The 21,945-nt window shown below is 33.5% G+C and overlaps 1 protein-coding gene across 2 annotated transcripts in view; it reads right to left on the reverse strand.

The window, feature by feature from the left end:
• Positions 1–21,945, reverse strand: part of LOC106867880 (proprotein convertase subtilisin/kexin type 7) — a 59,536-nt gene that overhangs the window by 8,595 nt on the left and 28,996 nt on the right. For both annotated transcript variants that reach the window (XM_052968261.1, XM_014912941.2), the window contains exons 3-14: positions 20,847–20,943; positions 19,895–19,996; positions 17,238–17,333; positions 16,533–16,623; positions 16,320–16,374; positions 11,093–11,231; positions 5,430–5,530; positions 4,640–4,807; positions 3,983–4,087; positions 3,455–3,554; positions 1,385–1,541; positions 320–414 (exon numbers count right to left, since the gene is read on the reverse strand). In XM_052968261.1, the coding sequence (XP_052824221.1) occupies positions 320–414; positions 1,385–1,541; positions 3,455–3,554; positions 3,983–4,087; positions 4,640–4,807; positions 5,430–5,530; positions 11,093–11,231; positions 16,320–16,374; positions 16,533–16,623; positions 17,238–17,333; positions 19,895–19,996; positions 20,847–20,943 (1,306 nt within the window). The remainder of the gene's footprint in view (positions 1–319; positions 415–1,384; positions 1,542–3,454; positions 3,555–3,982; positions 4,088–4,639; positions 4,808–5,429; positions 5,531–11,092; positions 11,232–16,319; positions 16,375–16,532; positions 16,624–17,237; positions 17,334–19,894; positions 19,997–20,846; positions 20,944–21,945) is intronic.

The raw sequence follows: 21,945 nt of genomic DNA on the forward strand, positions 1-21,945 counted from the left end.
TATATATATATATATATGTATGTATGTAAAGACAACATACTTGCACACAGTTTCCATGAACCAAATTCCCTGACAAGCCATTGTTTGTCTCAGGGCCATATTAGAAAATACTTGTCCATAGAACTGGGCAGTGAGACTTTACCTGAAACCATGTAGTTGCAAAGTCAGCTTCTTAACCACACAGTCATGCTACTATTTCAAAGCTGAGACATCAAACTTTATGCAATTTGCTACAAAACGAAACAGAGATATAAGAAATTTTCTACAGTTAAATATTCAACAAAATTTATCAAAATATAAATAAAAAATGTTTTCTTACTGATATCTTTTATAAGAAGCTTCCAAGTTCCAATCGGAGATTCACCCCAGCATCTAACAGTACTAAACCACCAGCCTTTTAAACCTCTGTCAGACCTATTTTGAAAAGCAAATAAACATTTTAACATACAATTTTTATGATACTGTTTTCGTATTTAATCATATTCACAGTAATCATCAACATCATAATTCCCAATTTAGTATGATTTGAATAGATATTTTCTATAATGTGTCTAGTTTGTCAACAGAAAGCCTCTGCTTGCTATAAATATTAGCCAAATATCCTTCATATTACACATTCCATCTTATAAAAGGTGAGACATATTGAGAATTGTAGGCCTAAATAAACAATCCCTGAGTAAAAGATGGAATGGTCACAGTTGGAATGTCTTTAAATATTGGTCTGCTCAGTCAGAGCTGACATCATTTCTTTCCATATCTTCAGACTACCATTGCCACAAATCTCTTCCTCTTTCTCATTCAGCATGTATAACCCATTTATATCACATATTCATACCACCACAACCATCCATCTTGCATACATGAAGTGATACCTTTAATGCTCTAACTTTCATGAAGGTAAATAAATTTCTTTTACATTCATTTCACAATACAAGCACAGGTGAAATGAATTTGCCAATTTGGATATTAGCATACTGTTGAAATAGTTATATTTACAATTGAAAGAAGTGCTGACCACCTGAACATGAAAAATCAGATTGAGAAAAGCATAGCAACACCTGGAAAATGGCTTTCATAAAGCTTGAACTCACGGCATTTGGTTTAGCTTATATAGCTAGTTACTTGTATTGTGTCTTACTTGCTAGATTCTGCACTAAACTCTGATACAATCCTTCCTCCTCCAAACAACTGAATTCTTCACTTATCCACGTTTTCTTTACAAACATTGACCTACAGATATTTAAACTGAACATCAATAATACTGATCTCACTTTCTCTTTCCTTTGACCAACTTATTTTTTAAAAATATGAATCTTTTAAATGTAGAATGAAGAAGATATTTTCAATTGAAAACTAATAATATAAAAACTGAAATGATAATTACTTGTCACTTGCTCTAGGTGGAGCAATCATTGAATTAGTACCACTTGGACACAGTAGTCGGATATCTAACTGACCACGAAAATAGTGAGTTACATTAACTGTAACTAATACATGTTCAAGAACATTCAGTACATATCCTTGTAGGTCTTTCTCAGTTACTGCAAAATATAATTTTCAAATAAGTAAATATAATTCATATGGTTTTTTACAAACTTCTGAAATTATCAGCTACACTTGTCCAGAAAAGCCAAACTACAATTGTAAAAATTTATTAAAAGAGAATGCAGCTGTGAAAGCAACAGAATTTTAAATTAAGCTGAGAAGCATATAAAAATAGTAATGTTATTTAATCTAAACTTTCTGCTGCCTATCTCATTTTTTTAAACTCTCATTACAGTTATTTTAAAAATTTTGGAATAGAAAGAATTACAATTACTGAGAAACACTTCCTTTCTGATTTTGTGACGTTGTTTCTAATGAAATACGTTGCCAATGTTTTTGATTAGGTTTGAAAATAATCAAGAATATGGATTTAGTAAAACAATGTTTTTCATCAAGCTGGAGTATAGAATATAACAAAACATTCTTCATTAAGATCACGACAGAAGGTTTTAATAAAAACATGAACTATAAAACAGGGAGTTTTGTATTATAAAACCAGAGGCTGTCTAGGAATGATTGGTATCAAATGGGTAAGGTATAAGCTTTTGGGTATAAAATTACCTTTAAATCTTTTCATTGTTATTAGAATGTTTGGATAGAAGAAAAAGATTTGATACATTTAAATAAGCATAAAAAATGTTTTAGGGTCATTTTCCCTGCTAAAGTTAGGGTTAATCATGTAGGTTTCATGACAGTTTACTCATCATGGTTCCATGATTTTTGAAGTAGTGTTTTAGTTTGAATGTCCTTCCTGTCACCAACCTTTTTACTTGCTTCTTACAATAATGTTTCCTTGTTTATAATTTGAGACAATTACCAAAAACAAAACCAAAAATCAATATTTTAATGCTTTAGTATTTAAACCAGCCACATCTGGCCCAAATAGCCTATCTGTTTTATGTGCAAACTGGCCAGATCTGATCTCTTACAACTATCCTACAATGTCATTTACAGCATTTAATAAAGAAAAAGCACAATTTACATTAGAAAAGTCTTCTTAGTCCAAAATTCGATACTAAATGAATTTTAATATCAACTTGCCCCTCAGTGTAATCCATGTAATATGTAAAGAAGTTTCTTCAACTTCAATTAGATGCTAAAGTTTAATTTCTGCATTAGTTCACTTTTGAAACTATTAAAATGAAATACATTAATACTATAAGTCAATAAAATCTTTAATCTTTAAAAATTAAACTGTTTCAGATCTCATTGACATTATTGGATCACAAATGATCTTTAACAAAAAAGTATTCTACGAATGAAAGACAAACAAATTTAATGAATTTATATACTATAAAATAGCTATTTATAACAGAAAAAGCTTAACACCACAAATATCCATAATTCAAGTTTGAGTAGCATTAAGTGAATAAGAAAATAAAATTTTCCTGGATAGGATGTTGGGTTATTGCAGATAACTTTTCTTCATAAAGAAACTGAACTTAGTACTTACTCCAAAGCAGCAAATTTTTGAGTTGCCATTGCTTATAGTAATGAACCATATCATCCATGATAATTTAGAGCCACATGAACTCATGAGAGATCTGCTACATGGTTATTCTAATTTCTAGAAATAGCAACTAAATCTCCTTCAAATTAAAATTTACTGTCATAATAATGACAACACATAGGATAATGTGGCAATGCAAGTACACTGCCAGGGGAAAGTGGAAATGTTCATGGCTGGAATGTCTGCTCAATCAAACTGACTTGAGTGTTCAATAATGTTTTAGAGCTAGGTGGACTCAAGTATTAAAAATTAATTGATATGGCCACTGACACATTACAGTACCAATACCAGGCATAAATGACCACTCTCTCAGCTGGTTTACCAATCCTCCATAAACATGATCATCAGAAAGTTATATTAAAAAACAAATTATCAGTTAAATAAAAATAATTCTCAAACCTTCATAAGTTGACACAGACCAGTTTTCTTTAGGTATTACTTTGTTAAGTGTTATAATTTCAGTTTCATACTCAGTAAGCCATGGAACAATCTTCCAAACCTATAATGCTCATCATGAAAAATAACATTATTGTCAATTGAAACCAATATATAAAATATATATAAAAACTATCAGCTGAATACCATTAAATGTGCTTCTAAGTTTCTATATAATATTATCATATTGACTTTTTAATCTTTTCAATCTTCTTAGTCAGTTTGGAAAGAACCCATAATTAAAGATTTGAACCAAAGACAGGTTTTGGGTTAAAAACTAGTTTGAGTATTAACAAAGTATTTGTTTTTCAAAATCCATTTTTGTTTTATTCTTACATTAAATTCAAACAAGAATTAAAAAAATAGAAACTGATTCAGTAACTAAATTGAAAGAAAGGAAAAGAAGAACATAAACATTTCTTTAAAACACTTAATAAGAATATGATGCTATTATAAAATAAGCTTATTAAGATGATTGACATGTTGACATACCTTGGCTGCATTGACCAGATGCCATGCTTTCATCAAACCAAATCCATGTTGATGGCTATGTTTCAAGCCAGCTGCATTCAGTGTCCATTTGGCATTAGTATCGACCTGACATATTAAGAAATTTATTTACATATTATCATTGTGGTTATGTGAAGAGAATTAGAGCTGTTTTTTTTTTAATTAGTCCTACAGAAAGTTGAAAGGGATATAAATTGAACAAATCAGCTAGATTCAAGGAATTATTTTACGTTAGTTATTTTTATAACTAATCACTAATTATATTCACACAAGAGATCAATAATATTTCAAGAGACAACACTAGTAAAAATGCTGCCAGATCAAATAAAATTTAAAATCTAAAATATTTAATGAATAGTATAAATATATCAAATGCTTATTTTGATTCTAATTAAAAAAGTAAACAACCCAAATATTTTTATTTATTTTTTCCATCTGCAAGACTGTTATTAGTTTATAAATTTAGGTATTTTATGTGAGTTTCAAGTCAGTGTCAGACTGGATGTTTTCCTTAGTTAAGCTTCAAAATTATAAAATTTACCTTATTGCTTAGATAGTGGCTTGTAATATTTATGTATTATTAGGCTCACATAAAAAAAATATATACCCAACCTATTTGTAAACAAACATCATACTAACTGAAACTGCTGATAATATAATCAAGTGCTGAACATCTCTCCATGTAAGGCAGGGCTGCACTTCCAATAATAACGCAATCATCCCAGCTGCAATTGGTGCTGCAGCACTTGTTCCTGTATGATCAGATGTGCAGCCATCCCCTGTGTTTTTCGACCAGTCAGTGGTCACCTGACATAAATGAATATCAAGTATTTTTTTCAAGTATTAAAATGAAGTTCCTATATTAAATTAGTATAAATTGTTTATTAATTGAAATCTCTAATAGATTTACTTCATAAACATTATACTGAAGGTTACCAAATAATCTTTCCACAAAATTTTCATATCTTAATTCAGTTCTCATTTACTCAGATGCTAGTTGTGAAACATTCACCTGCCCAGTTGGAATGCTGATGAAATCATTCCATGCCATTGATACCTTAGTGTTACATTTAAGTAGAACTGACCAAAAATATTAAGCAATAATGAATGCTTAATTAGGAGCTGTATAAAGCAAAAATAAATAAATAAATGAAGTGTTTAGAAAATTGGTAGAGGGAAAATTGTTATAAATAAAGTAATTTATTAACTACTTTAGATATCACACAAACACCCAAAGTTTCATATATATATATATATAGGATTTGAGGGGAAAATAGAAAGAAATCAATTCAAAAACATATAAGAGACATTTCCCAATATTAGGGTTGTGTAATTCATTAAGGATTATTCAAATTATTACAAAAAAATACTACTAAGCTAGTTATTTTAGCTTGTTAGTGAAGAAATGTTTGCTACAGGAAGTACTTACAATAGAACGGGCATTACTTCCACCACTGCTAAAGGTCACAGCTAGCATGGCAGCACATTTTTCAGCATAATAGGGCATCTGACCATATTCATCAACAGCACCTAGATATTTGGAAAGGGCAAATTCATTTCCATATGAAACTTTAGTACATTACAAAGATAAAGGTGATTCTTTCAAAAAAAGAATGAGACAGGAGGAATACAGTAGCAACCATAATATAAGGGTCAGTAAGAACAAGTGTATTGAAATAGTTATTATAGAAGATTAACAACATGTTGAGACTATATATTTTACACATATTTAGATATATCTAATATCTATCTTTCATGAAAATTCCAAGTGAATGGAATAAATATTTCGTAAGTTATGAAGAAATAAACAATCTCCCAAATTGAAGTGGCCAAAAGTTAAGGGTCACTTAGAAAAAATTGAACTACTAACCGATGTATTTGTTGTTTTGAAGGTTGTTAATGGGCTAACAGTTACTTCTTATGATCTCACATTATCAGAACATTCAACTGTCAACATGGCAGCTTGTGAGAGACGATTGATGTCTTGTGATGAAAAACAAAGGATTGTGTGCTTCCACCAAGAGGGCTAGTCAAATTCTGTGATAGCAACTACTGTATGAAGGTCTAGAAGTGTTGTACAACAAATTGTAGCTCGTTTTAAGTCATCAGGATCAACAGATGCTAAACCCATAACTGGTAGACCTTATAAAACTTCACCAAGATAGGATTATATTATGGTTAGAATGTCACTGAAGGACAGGTATAAGAGTGCTGCTGAGATGTCCCACAACTTTAGCTCCACTTCTGATGTCAATGTATTGCACAAAACAGTTTCTCAGAGGTTACAAGGTTCTGGGTTGCTTGCTTGGGCACTGGCAAAGAAACCTCTAATCTCCAAGAAGAATCAAAGAAGCCCTCTTCATTTCGCTCACAAACATGTCATTTGGACAGAAGAACAGTGGTCACAGGTTCATTTTAGCGATGAACTGAAGTTTAATGTGACTGGGTCTGATGGCGGGATGTATGTCTGACAAAGAAGTGGCAAAAGGTTATCTCGTGTAAGTGTGAAGAAGACAGTGAAATATGGAGGAGGCAGTGTAATGGTATGGGGAATGATCTCTGCTGCTGGTCCTGGTCCACTTATTCGCCTACAAGGGACTGTCAATGCTGAAATTTACAAGCAGATTCTTAGACAGCATGCCCTTCCCCATCTCCAATCCTTGTCAGTTCAACCTCCTATCCTCAACGCTGCCTGTCATACTGCGAAGAGAGTCAGACTTTTTGAGTGATGAAGGGGTTGTTCTCATGGACTGGCCACCTCAAAGTCCCGATCACAATGCTATAAAAAACGTTTGGAAGATTATTGGAGATAGGGCATGAAGGAGAAATCCAAAGAACGAAGATGAACTCTGGGAATTATTGAAAAACGAATGGAACAATATTACTCCATCATTTTGCAAGAAATTAATTCAGTCCTGTGGTAACAGATATCAGGAGGTTATTGATAGTAAAGGGATATTCACAAAACATTAATAGTAAGGATTTCTTTTTTGTTCTCATTCCATTTTTTATTGTTTTTCTAAGTGACCCTTAACTTTTGGTCGTTGTAATTTTGAAGATTATTTGTTTATTTCCTCATAACTTATGAAACATTTATTCCATTCACTTGAAATTTCCATGAAAGATAGATATTAGATATATCTAAATATGTGAAAAATATCTAGTCTCACTGTTTTGTGAATCTTCTATAATAAATATTTCAAGACATTTGTCCTTACTGACCCTTATATTATGATCGCTGCTGTATGGTGGCAATGCATTTAGAATAAATAAATTAAATCAATTACATAAAAATACCAATTATATAATTGTATTCTCATTTCATGTATTACATATAGAAAAACAGAGATGCATGTGATGTGTATGTCATCAAATAATACATAAAACTGAAGAAAAAATTATGAAACAATTCATTAAAAAAAAAATTGAAAATAAATATCAAGATCAATAATACCCAACCCTCAAATTTTAACGATCTTGATAAATTACCATGCTATTAAGCAGTTAGTTCATAAAACAATTTTAAAGTGTTAATTCAAACATCTAAACATTTCATTCAAAGAATAAGTGGCCTCTAATTTACATTCATTATTTATAACTGTTGATTGAGAACCACAGTTGCAGGAAAGCTTGGAAGTTCAAGTCTTAAACTGGCACTATGTCAGTCTAGTAGCTCAGCCTACTAATAAATTAGTATTTCAGAGTGACACAGTTCCCTGCTGCAAGCATAAATGGCTCTGCATTATTGATATTTTGTTGGCTTGAAGTGCAGCTGAAAGCTTGTCCTGGGTTGTTGAAGAGGAGACATTTTTGGGGATAGTTAATACCAGCACTAATTGTTTATCAATGGATATCTTTGTGAATGATTAAGGAATGCTCCCTGTTTGATGCATTTGATTAAGATAGATGAACTATTGATTGGTTAACTCTCAAAGTTGATTAACAACATTGTTACTGAGAGATGCACAATTACCTATTTTTAAGAATGCGATAACAGATACTACTACTACTACTAAATAATAATAATAATAATAATAATAATAATTCTGAGGAAGGGGACAGACTGATTCGATCAACCCTAGCATTCGACTGGTACTTATTTTATCGACCCTGAAAGGATGAAAGGCAAAGTTGACCTCAGCAGCATTTGAACTCAGAATGTAAAGACAAGCAAAATGCTGCTAATAATAATAATCCTTTCTACTATAGGCTCAAGGCCTGAAATTTTGGGGAAGATGGTAAATTGATTACATTGACCTCAGTACACAACTGGTGCTTAATTTATTGACCTTGAAAAGATGAAAGGCAAAGTCAACCTCAGTGGAATTTGAACTCAGAACACGAAGATAGATGAAATATCACTAAGAATTTTGCCCAGTGTGCTAACAATTCTGCCAGCTTACCACCTTCAAAAATGATAATGATAATGATAATAAATACCCTGATGCAATAGCAGGCAGTGGCTCTCATGGTTTCTAATCTTAACTGATGGGAAGTGTTATTGTTGTATAGTGAAACTGTCACCCCTCCCGGTAAAAAGTGATAGTTGCCAGCCATTATGAATAGACCAGTAGCTGGTCGACAGGGGGAGGTCAGAAGGTTGAGAGTACAAGTCATGTCTGTGCTGATATAGTAATTATATTGTGATACTGTGTGGCGTTATAATGATCCAGCTTATTGAGGATAATAACACTGTATGACTGGGGATCGTACAGTGCCAGATAGAAACATTCTATCAACAAGTTCGGAAGAACAATATCTGTCAGAGTGACAACCATTGTCAAAAGAGAAATACAACAGTGGCAAAAGACCGCTTTACAACAGTTATTATGTACATGTTTTGCTTTGTTGTGAATGATAGGCTACAACAAATATTCTGCTAATACCACAGATTTGCTTGTCAATTGCTTGACCTTAACCAGTTAAGCATGACCCTTAGTGGCTGATGATATGTGCATCTCTGATCATGTACAGGTGTAGTGGGGGAGTATCATAGCCATGTTTAAAGAGGGATTCTTTGGGATTTGAATAATTCACATCAGGAAACATAGATGTTTCATTCATAATTTTTAAACAACCTTTATTCAGGAACTTTTTGAGTGGGATGGGCTACTCAACCTCAAGAAAATTCCAAATGGGACCCACCTGCAAAGTCATACAATGTTTATCTTGATATGAAGTCACCATGTCATGCGCAAATGGTTGTGTTGCATGTACCTAGTGTACCCTTATCAGACAGGTAGTCATGATAAGTATTTTGGGCTTCATATATTTGTACTCTAACATAACTTTGATGACATGTTTTGCTCTCTTTCACTCAATAATAATAATAACCATTTCTAATATTGGCACAAGTTGATTACATTGACCCCAGTACTTGATAGGTACTTATGTTATTGACCCTGAAAGGATGAAGGGCAAAGACAACCCCAGTGGAATTTGAGTCAGAAGAAATACCACTAATATGCTAATGATTTTGCCATCTTGTCACTCTAATAATAATAATAATGGTTGCAAAGTTTGGCATAAGGCCATCAAGTTCAGAAAGGGGTAAGTTGATTACATCAATACCAGTGCTCAAGTGATAGTTATTTTATCAACCCTGAAAAGATAAATGGCAAAGTTGACCTCAACAGAATTTTACCTCAGAACATATGAGTATTTTGTCCAGAGTGCTAACGATTCTGCCAGTTCCCCACCTTCACAATAATAATAAGGATTTCAAATTTTGGCACAAGGCCAGCAAGTTTGGGGGAGGGGGTATGTCGATTACATCAGCCCCAGTGTGCAACTGGTACTTATTTCATTGACTCTGAAAGGATGAAAGGCAAAGATGACCTTGGCAGAATTTGAACTCAGAACATAAAGACAGACAAAATGCCACTGAGCATTTTATCTGGTGTGATAATGATTCTGCCAGCTTGCCACCTTCACAATAATAATGATAACAATAACAACAACAGCAATACAATATGTAATAAATATAGACTGACACTGTTTATTGAATTGAACAATATTGAATGCTTTTCACCAAAATGTGTGATTGTTTGAAGAACTTCAAGAAAAAAAATTTGGTCCTAAGGACAAAAAATAAAAATAAACTGAAAAATTTGAAGGTTTCCTTTTCCACTGAGCCAATGAGTGCTGAACCAATGAGTAACAACTTGGTTAAAACATTTAATTTGACATCATATTTACACAAAACCTTTTGACAAAGTCATCTCTTTCTTGTTTTCTTTTGTTTCTTCTTTTTTGTTGCCTGTTATGAGCAAGAAAAACTTCATGTTGTTTTTGTCTGGAAAGGAATGCAGGAAATTCCAGTTCAAATTTTGAATTCTTGTATTTCTGTGCATTTTTCATTTGAACGAGAGGAAAACAAACATACGGTGGAAATATTGTTCAATTCAATAAACAGAATCAGTCTGTATTTAGTACATATTGTATTGTGTTCTTCTTGTTGTGTATTGACCTTTGTGAAGAGTTATGTCAATCTTCATAAAGTAATAATAATAATAATAATAATAATTTTTCAGAAAGTTAAAATAATAATAATATCCCTTTCTACTATAGGCACAAGGCCTAAAATTTGGTAGGAGGAGGCTAGTTGATTACATCGACCCCAGTGCTCAAGTGATACTTATTTCATCAACCTTGAAAGGATGAAAGGCAAAGTCAACCTTGGTGGAATTTGAACTCAATTCAGAATGTAGAAATGGATGAAATGCCAACAAGCATTTTGTCTGTCATGCTAACAATTCTGCCAGCTCACCACTTTAAGAATAAGTTAGCAGTGACTGTAGCATCATCATCATTTTTCATCCAATTTCTACACTGGCATGAGTTCAACAGATCATCATGGTCCAACTCAAATCTTATTTGGAATTACTGCTCCCTAAATAAGTTGGAGGACCACATATTGCTTAATTTCAGTATGGTTTCTTTGGCTGGATACTCTTCCTGATATTAACCACTTTACAGAGTGTTACTGGTGTCATCATAACTAACAATGTCATATGCTTGGCAAGACTTAAGAGTTTTAAACTCTTAAAATTATAATTAATATAATTTCAACTCTAAAAAATAAATACTCACCTATAGTCACAGTATAAATTGAATTTGCATATCCATCATAATTACAATTGTCGAAATTGCTACCACCATTACCACTGGCAACCACATAAATAGTTCCATAACCATTACGGCCATAATTGATACCATGTTTCATAGCTTGCTACCAAAAGATGAAGAGTAATTTTGAAAAAATGATGTGTGTGCTGCATGTATTTTCATGCAATTTAGAAATTAGTGGTAAATTATTGCAATAAAAAATTTTCTATTTTAGTAATAAAATGTTTAGTATTAAAGATATATATTTATTTGTTGGGGAGAATATCTCCTATGTGTCACACACAATATACGTTATCAATATCTCCTACACCCCTCAAAAAGCATGACAGCTTGATACCTAAACTTTTTCTGCCCGCCTAGCACTATGTAGACAACCACATTCTCAATTACCCAGAAGAACTCTGAAACCCCTCCTTCAAATTCAACCTTTACTCACATAACAAAGATCATTTTTATGCCTAATCATATTAGACTAGCACATGCCCCCAACCACCAACAGGTAGCTGTGGTCCTCTTCTAAACTGTGGAGAAAACCTTTATTCATAGCAACTCGAAGTTGCCACTCTGAACACCCTTAGCAGAAAACCTCCTATCACTATGGAGAGTCACAGCTTCTCAGTAATAATGAAAGTGACCCATCTATGAAGCTGGACGCTCTGAATAAACCCAACATTGTTTGAAACTACATCGAAAAAGATGTGGATACAACAAGCTGCAGATAAAGCAACCCATCTATAACAGTAGGAACTCAAATAAAAACTGGTATAATGTAGAGGGGATACTTTAACCTATCTAGTGCTGGCAACATGATAAAATACACCTAGTCTGTACTATAAATTGTTAGTGACAGGAAGGGTAAAAAGTACAGCTAGTGAGTATGGCTTGGTAACATGTGTCATGCTTTTGCTTGTTTTAGGTACCTATGAGTAGAAATAAACAACTTCTTGGTTCCCTTCACCTTTGAGCCAGTGGAACATCCAGGATGTGACAAATGGCACGATGAAGAGCAACACTTGCACCTGGCTGGTACTGATTGCAATGGAGTAGATTAGAGCAATGTGAAACTAAGCGCTTTATTCAAGGACATAATGTGCCACCAATTTTAGGAATTGCAACAACAACTTTATGATCATGAGCTGAACTCTATAACCAATTAGGTCATGTAGCTTCAAGAGAGAAAGGGTATCCAGTCATAAAAACAACCTAATTCATACAGAGCAACAACACATACCATGACAGCAATGATAATATAAAGGTTGCTAGGTGTGAGTGTCATTCAACTAACATCAAACAACCCACCACCACAAATGACAACTCTCTTATGTTTAGGCACAGGACTTCAGGGCCCATACCATTAAAGTTCGTATGATGGAAAATAGATCTGGAGAGTTTGTTGATGCTAGAGAGAAGGTGAAAAAAAATATAAATTAAATTCTTTGTATAGAATGGAATATTGGTAGCAAATAAAAAAGGAGGAGAAAGGAATGGTATCAGGTAGCTACAAGAGAAGCTAGAAGTTATATATACTTTGCAAGCAAGGAAGCTGAACAAGCTATGACAAAAATTAGAACAAATAAAATGATAAACTTTTTACATAGTGGCTCACCCAAGAGGTTTCCCAATGTTCTACACTGTAGTGTATTAGAATAGAAAAGGACAGCAATGGTGAAAGGTATGTTTAGACTGATAACAGTATAGTTATCCCTATCAATGCTAAGTTGGAAAAGGCACAAATGATACAAACAGTTGTCAAATGAGGAAAAGGGATTTCTCCAAGGGGATCCAACAGTAGGAATAGCTATTGGGGTTGACTGCTATATGATAGAAAGGGGCCATTAAGAATGTGAAGGCAAGGACAGCAGCTGAACCATTCGGGATGGTCACTGAAATGCTAAAAATATCTGGTAAAGTAGGACATGCATTGGTTATTCACATAGTCAATTAAATAATGAAAGGAAGTGTCATCCCCATCAACTAATATAGCAGCAGTATTGTGAACTGCAACAAAAGAAAGGAGATGCTTTAGAAAGAAGTAGCCAGAGAGACATTAAATTAATGTATCAAGTCATGAAAGTGGCACTGTTGATGCCTCCTTAGAGAGGAAACTACAAAAATAAAAAAAACTTTTAAGCCAAGAACAAAATATACTTAGCATTTGTTGACTTGAAGGTAGCCTTTTAAGGCTATCTACTATGCTTGGCAGTTTTGTGATTGCTAGAAAAACTGGGAGATAGAGAAATGGATGGGTTTTGGGAGTTATGCAAGCTAGACAAAAATTAGACTAAATAAAAAGATAGTGGCTATTTCCTAAGTTTCAATAATTTTTAGTCCGCTCAAGATTAGTGCTGAAAGAACTGAAAATAAGGTTGCATTGATAGTTTTTCTGTCATAGCCCATGCCCACAAAAGAGCTTAGCTCAGTAATGTGAGCTAGAGAAACATTTATGCATATTTTAGTTCCACTGTTGCAGCAATTTGGAAATGAGCTACTTTTACCCATGGTTCCTACTTACATCAGGGTGGACAGAGTCACTGATAATCAAATGTTTTGGCTATGATGAAAACTACAGGATACAAACCTCTGACTCTTCATCAACTCAGTAATTTGTATTTCATCTCTCATTAGATCTTAATTATTAAAATATGTATATTGATAGTAAGTTTTCAGTCTGCATCCAGATATTGTCAACTTAAATTTTAAAGAAGAAATATGTTTGTTTTGGTTAACAAATATATGAAAGAACGCACTAACTCATGATATGTCAATTTTAATTTATATAATTTTTATGTTCAATAAATTTTGCTGAAAGATCTATGTTGTTAACATACCTAAAATTACACTGAAATAAATTGCATTTAAGATACTGAAAAAAACTACAATACATAGGTACAAGCATGACTGTGTGATAAGAAGATTGCTTCCCAGATACATGATTTTGTGTTCAGTCCCATTGCGTGACACCTTGGGTAGGTATCTTCTCTACTGTAGCCCCAGGCTGACCAAAGCCTTGTGAGTGGATTTGGTAGACAGAAACTAAAAGAAGTCCATCATACACATATCCACGCGCTTGCATGTGTTTGTGTGTGCATGTGTGTCTTTGTTTGTCTCTTACTGCAGCTTGACAACTGATGTTGGTTTGTTTACACCCCTATAACTTACTGGTTCAGCAAAAAGAGACCAATAGAATAAGTACCAGGTTTAAAAATATGTACTGAGGTTAATCTGTACAACTAAAAAAAATTACATCATTTACATTATTTACATTTGACGGATATTTGTCCTCATCTTGTTTGCTGTTAACACAACATTTCAGCTGATATACCCTCAGCCTTCATCAGGTGTCTTGGGGAAATTTCGAACCTGGGTTCTCATTCCTAAGGTATTTTTCAATGTTATTACTATTATTATTATTCAGGTCACTGCTTGGAATCAAACTCGGAATCTTGGGATTAGTAGCCCGCGCTCTTAACCACTATGCCATATGCCTGTAGGCAATTACGGAGTGAATTTTAGGGCTTATAAATCTAATATTTTCCTAGCATATGAGCTGCTTCTTTTAGTTTTCATATTTCCTAGTGGTGTTCTCTGTCTATTATTTTAACTTCATCCCACAGGGGGAGGTGGTCTCCATTTTTCCATACATGATCAGCTATACCCGATTTATCAATATCTCCTCATATCACAGCTTTGGATGTTTGTCTACCCTTATTTTGAGGGGGCGACATGTTTCGCCTTTGTATAACCTACCACAGCTGCATGGGATGGGGTACAAGCAGTCTTTGGTCATATTCTCTTCTATTGGTGGTTTTACTCGAAGGAGTAAATATAGAACTGTAAAAAAAAATTGTTCAAGGTGGTAACCAGCATGGCCACAGTCCAATGACTGAGACAAGTATAAGATAAAAGATACAAGCCATTTAATATTTTCTCGCACAAGCATGAAATATCAAGGGTAGAAAATGGAAAATCTGAAGTTAAGTCAATCATTTGCTATACACAGTACATTATTGATGCATGTAAAATCACTGCAACTGGGATTCACAATCAGAGAACAATGACAATAGTATTAGGTTAACCAAAAAGTCTGTTCGTTTTTTTAAGTAAAATTAAGACAAAAGTTTTAAACACAAAGTAATTTATCTGATCAATGATGTAATTATCATTTCATTGCATTATCTTCAGCTAACTGATGCATCACTGCATTTAAATTGTCAAGCTGGTCCCAGTACACATCTGAATTGATGGTCTAGTTCATGGGAAGAAGATCATAAAAAACAACATCCTTCCAAAACCAACCAAATTGAGATCATAACCTTCTTTGGGTGAAGTCATGCTTTGGAGATTGTTTGTGGTGGTTCGTCAAACTTCTCCCATGATCAGTTGCACTTCACTATGTTTAGACAATTCCTTTTTCATCCTCTGTCACCATTCTCTTCAAAAAAGGATCATTTTCTTTATTTTCTGAAACTGCCAATGGAAAAACCACTGGGCAAGGATAGCTTTATTCAATTGGTGTGGGACCTAAACATTGAGCCTGCTGATGTAACCAAATTGATTCAGATGATTTTAAATACTCAATTTGAATATTTGAAGAATATCTGCAATCATCTTGGTCATATAATGGAAGGTTGGTGTTGACTAACTATTTTGTTTTGTCACCATTAATTTCAGTTGGCCAGCCGGAGTGAGGACTAAGTAATTTCTCAATCAAAATCTTGAAAACCACTTCTGATATACCCATTCTGTAAACAGTATCCTCTCCTCACACAGTGCATATTTTTCTGCAGGTTTCTACTGCTTCCTTGCTGTTTTTAAAATAAAAAAAGCATGAAGTGTCAGTAATGTTCGTTTTGGTCCTCTATTTTGAGGGTGATCTCCAGAACACAAAATACAGCCTGTCTTATTGCAAGTTCGCGTTGAACTATTTTGAAGTGTAACATATCTAATGAGTGTGCATGCATAAGGAGCAGAGTGAAGTTAGCTACCTGTTAGAATGCTTGAAGTTTAGTGTTAACAGAAATCAAATGGACTTTTTGGCCAAATCAGCATATTTATTAATTCAATACAGCTTTGAAACAAAATTATAAAAGAAAAAATAAAACAACAAAAAAGGAGATTTCTGTATCATTAGTTTCAACGTTAACAATCAAATTCAGTTTTTCCAAGCCTCAATTTAAAATTCCTTTCTTACCAAAGCTAGAGTATGAGGACCATCGACAGTCATTCCATCATCATCAGGGCCCCAACTGAAAAACAATTGAAAAAACAATCACCTAAATATAATGTAAAAGAAGGGAATAACAGTTAGGAAATAACAACAGTTTTTCACATCAAAATGTAAAATAGTGAAGCAATAAATAGTATACAAAACTCTAGTAAAAGACATAGGGAAAAGAAAACTGACCTGCAGCTGTATATGTCATTAATTTGCATATTTTTGTTAAATGCTGTTGCTTCCAGACCATCTGTAAGGGGACCATCTAGTACCCGCAATCCTGTAAATAAGAAATTGTTACTTTTTTTTTCAAGCATCATCATGTTTTGACTTGTAATCTTCTGTGGTTATTGAAACAGGATACACTGGGCTTTAAATAGAGTAAGCCTGAACAATATATTATGTCACAGATCTGGTGACATTATGAGACAGAAAAATGAATTAGTGTATTAATATTACAATTTCAATACACATTGCAAATTTAGACATCAATTTGTCATAAAATGTTGCATTGTGCAGTAAAAGGTATCTATTTCAGATTGAATTCCTTTGTATCAATGTTTATTATAGATTGTAGTGCAACTTATTAAAAAGACACGATAAATTAAATTTAATCTAATGAAGAGTGGATGTTTGTTAACGCTTTGCTAAATATGAGGAAACTATGACAAATGACTTCCTATCTAATTTCCAGCATTAATTTTGCTAACCCAATATTAACAAGTGTTATACTAGGATATGAGTATAGAAATACCCACCAACCTTTTTTTACTGTGTAATATACCATTCCTATTGTTTCATGCATAACAAATTTTCTTCAAGGTCTAGGTTTAATGACTTTATAATATATTTCAAAATATGACATTAACACTTGAAATGTAGAGATAAACCAACCTGAAACTTTAGCACCATATGCTACACCAACTGCACAAACTTTATTAGGGACGGCAGCAATTTCTCCAGCACAACGTGTGCCATGATGATTAGTATCTACAAGAAAAATAAACCTTCAACTTATGTTTGTATTGACAGGTTTTATAAATGCATAAATATTAAATTAAATAATCTAATCTTTTAATTGGGTTTAAACCTGTCTTTTGTGATGTTCATTATGATACATACTGCAGAAAAAATTTTGCGTGAAGTTAATGGAAGACACCTGCAATAGAAGTAAACTACTCGCAAAAGGAGAGTTGAGTGATTACTGATGAATTGTTTAATAACAATATTGTCAGTTTAACCTTTATTCCAAGTTGCTGAAAAGGCCTTGTTGGGTTTAATTTCACAGCAAGACTCAATACAAATGATATGTAAATGAGACCATATGTTTATTCATTCATAATCCACATTGAATGTACATATTGTTCAGTTGTCAATCATGTAAATTTATATAACTGACAACTGGACAATATAGACATATAACTGTCTACAATTTAATAGTCATCAACTACTATCACTGTCAATTTGGGGAGCAATGAAACCAGTCAGTCTATTACTCAGACCAAGCTACCAAAAAGTAGAAGACTAAATACATATGATATTAGTCCCTACACTTATATAAAATTAAGACTAGTTGTATCAAATGTGAAATCAATGTGTCTCACAAATGGTATTGTATGAGTTTTAGATTCATAGAAAAATGCTCTATGAATCTCAATGAAGAATGAAAGACCTGTACAACAGACTAGCTTAGAAGAGCAGTTATTATAATAATAATAGTAGTTGTGACAAAGAAGATGGAAACACAAGTTATATGAATCTGAAAATTTACAAGACTAATCAAAGTAGGTGTTTTACTATTGAATATTCTTCATAATGGCCCAAAAATAAATTAAAATATTCTTTTTGTGTTTTAAGTGGCACAAGCATGGCTGTGTGGTAAGAAGCTTGTTCCCTAACCACATAGTGTTCCAGGTTCAGTCTCACTGCATGGCACCTTGGGCAAATGTCTCCTACTACAGCCTTGGGCCAACCAAATCCTTGTGAGTAGATTTTATAGACAGAAACTGGAAGAAGTCCGTCAAAGTGTGTATTGTACGATACAAATAAGATGATATTTTTTTCAAAAGCAGAGTTGCTATTAGAGCAGTAGAAATACTGTGTAAATTACCCTTAGAAAGCAGAAAAATTTGTCAACAACCAGGCTTGGGACTTGAACCCATATCTCTCAAAGACTCCAACTGCCCGCTGACAAATTCATCTGCCAAATTAGACACTAAATACTTTAGCTTTAATAGAACAGCTGTGTATGTATAAATGTAAACAAACATTTGTTTTTTATTAGAAGTGTTGAAATGTGTATTGTACGATACAAATAAGAAGATATTTTTTCAAACATGGCTGTTCTATAGAACAAGTATTTAGAATCTAATTTGTCAGTGGGCAGTTTAGCTTAATGGTAAAGCACTCAGCTGGAGTCTTTGAGGGATATGGGTTCAAGTGCCATGGCTGGTTGTTGACAAATTTTTCTGCCTTTTAAGGGTAATTTACCCAGTATTTCTGTTGTTCTAACAGCAACTCTGGTTTTGAAAAAAATATCATCTTCTTATTTGTATCGCAATATATATATATATATATATATACATGTTTGTGTGTTTGTCCCCATCACCATTTGACAGCTTGTGTTGGTTTGTTTACATTCCTGTAACTTAGCAGTTTGGCAAAAGAGACCAACAGAATAAGTACCAGACATTAAAAAAAATAAGTACTGGGGTTGATTTGTTTGACTAAAAATTTTTAAAGTAGAGTGCCCCAGCATGGTCACAGTCTAATGACTGAAACAAGTAAAAGATAAAAGATGATTATATAGTAGAGTGAAAATTTGCTAGTCTTAAAATTCATTTGCATTAAAAGTTTTGCTTCAAAATTAGCAAAGCCATTGATATTTTGCAGCAATATTCTTCTTGCCAATATTATTCCAGCAGATTATGCTTAGAACTAAATACCAGACATAACATATTTCCTTATGTCAATGCCTCAGTCTCTTTCCTACCCCCATCATCAAATATATCATTACTCTCTTTCATGTAACCTCCATATATATACTAACCTCAAAATTTCAAACTCCACAATATAAACACACAAATTTTACTCATTCCAGTTGGTTGAAAGTGATTTATTATACACATTGATCTTCTCCTACTACCAATACTGATGTAGTTTTTCAGCTATTGTGCCTTATGCAAAACCAGTTGGATGCCACCAAAATCAAGTCAATGAAGCTGTACATTAATTCTTTATTTTGCTTGCTCTTGTAACAGCTCAACATCAATGCTTACATACTTCAGATCACAGCCAACATCTATCTAATATTTCTGAGAATATTTCCAAAGTTAAGTGTCATCCCATAGAAACTGAGAAGTATCTTAGAGATACCTTCATTTGTGTACCACCAAGCATTATATATATTAAGCATAATTGTAATCAGAAATTTTAAATATGTAAATAATATATTACAGTAAATGGTAGTGAATCTTAGATTTTAGCAAATGATTAAGAAACTATTGATGGGAAAAAGAATAAAAATAAAATAAACATATGACAATACTGACCTGAACTGGCACTAGGCATTGGATCAGGATCATTATCATTTAAATCCCAGCTTCCTTTAGCACAATAATTTTTCTCAAGATCAGGGTTAGTCCACTCCACTCCTAAATGAACAGAGCAAAAGACTCATATTATGTATAATGTGAAATAAATAGCATAGTTGCTAATGTAATGTTGTCTTATATTAGGTATTGTGCTTCAGAAACATATGAGAGAGGAGACTACATTGTGTCTTCTTTGAACTATAAGCTCAGGTCACCTCTACTTGTATAACAAATATTGCTGTATCATTACTATATACAAAGTACGATAATTTAAACAATGAAAATAAGTAATTGTCCTGGCACTCTGTCAGTTAAGACAATGAGAGTTCCAGTTGATCTAATCAATGGAAGAGCCTGCTTATTAAATTAATGTGCAAGTGGCTGAGCATTCCACAGACATACATGCCCTTAATATAGTTCTCAGGAAGATTCAGCATGACACAGAACGTGACAAGGCTGACTTTTTGAAATACAAGTATTACTAGTTTTTGCCAGCTGAATGTTGCTCAAGGACACAACATACTACCAGAAATTGAACTCACGCCCTTACGATTGTGAACTAAATACTCTAACCACTAAGCTACGTGCCTTCATAGGTAGTTGTGATATTCATTTATTTCCTGAGAGTATTAATAGAGTAACTACATTGGGTTGGTTCAAGAATCAAAATTGGGCCTTTAAGTCTTATGAGACTTTGACTGCATGTAATGTGATGTGGATAAGTTAGCCCAGTGACACTTCATTCCTCTCTAGCCTTTTGACTTTGAATAGTAAGGGGCAAATAGCAACAGAAGTGAAATGGAATTGAATATGCACCATAGACTTGGTTTGTCAAAGACTTGCTAACACTTCAGGGTGTTTGGACCACAAGAAAAAAGAAATATAGATAAATGCCAAGATCATTTCTTACCATCATCAACAACAGCCACAACAATGTCTTTACCAGTAACATTGTGCTTCCAAACACGCATAACATCAATATCCATCCCTGGTGTCTTGGGGTTATTCTAAAATAAATAGAACAGAATCCAATACTCAGACAGAAATAACACTTAACTGAAGTGATAAATGTAAAGGATATGCAAAGGTTGAAAAGAAATGAGGTGAGCATACTCCACTGGGTGTGTAATGCCCATGTTCATTAACAACAGAGCACAAATGTGCTGAGAGAAAAAATGAGCATCAAAGGTATTCACTGTAATATGCAAGAGAAAAAATTGCTTTGGTATGAACATGGTATATAAAGAAATATAGCTGTATAAAAAGTGAAGATGGGAACTGCAAAAGAGGAAGATCCCCCAAAATATAGACAGAAGTGGTGAGGACTAATATCAAAATGCTGAACTGTACAAAGGAAATGAATGAAGGACTGCAACAAGTGAAGAGTTGCTGTGTTGAAATTGATCTAGCCAACCCATTCCAGCATGGAAAAGCATATTAAAAATAGGTGACTTATTTAAATACAGAGTAAACGTTTTTGAATAGCTCAACATTTCCTGGTGGAAATTTTTATGTGTAGCAAGGGGATGTTGAGTTATTACTCAGTGTGAGCTCGCTTAAATTCAACTGGTAACTTTGTGTTTTTTACAATAACACATTTTGTGAACAATAGTGTCATTAGTTCACTAAATTTCTGATGGCAAGAGTATATATATATAAGCCCCCGGCCCATCAGGAATCACTGCAGAGATGCTCAAAATATCTGGCAGTGTTGGCTATAGCCTAGTCACCCGTATTACGAACCAGGTGATACACGAAGGAGTCATACCCTATGACTGGTGTAGCAGCATCATAGTCAACTGCTACAAAGGTAAAGGTGACGCTTTAGATACAAATAATTACAGAGGCATCAAGCTGTTAGATCAGGTTATGAAAGTTACAGAGAGGGTCATAGCCCAACTAATTAGGGAGCGAATCAATTTAGATGAGATGCAGTTTGGGTTCGTGCCAGGTAAAAGCACTACTGATGCCTTATTTCTAGTGAGACAGTTGCAGGAGAAATACCTAGC

The sequence above is a fragment of the Octopus bimaculoides genome, chromosome 5 (assembly GCF_001194135.2).
Source record: "Octopus bimaculoides isolate UCB-OBI-ISO-001 chromosome 5, ASM119413v2, whole genome shotgun sequence".
In the NCBI taxonomy this organism is placed as follows: domain Eukaryota; kingdom Metazoa; phylum Mollusca; class Cephalopoda; order Octopoda; family Octopodidae; genus Octopus; species Octopus bimaculoides.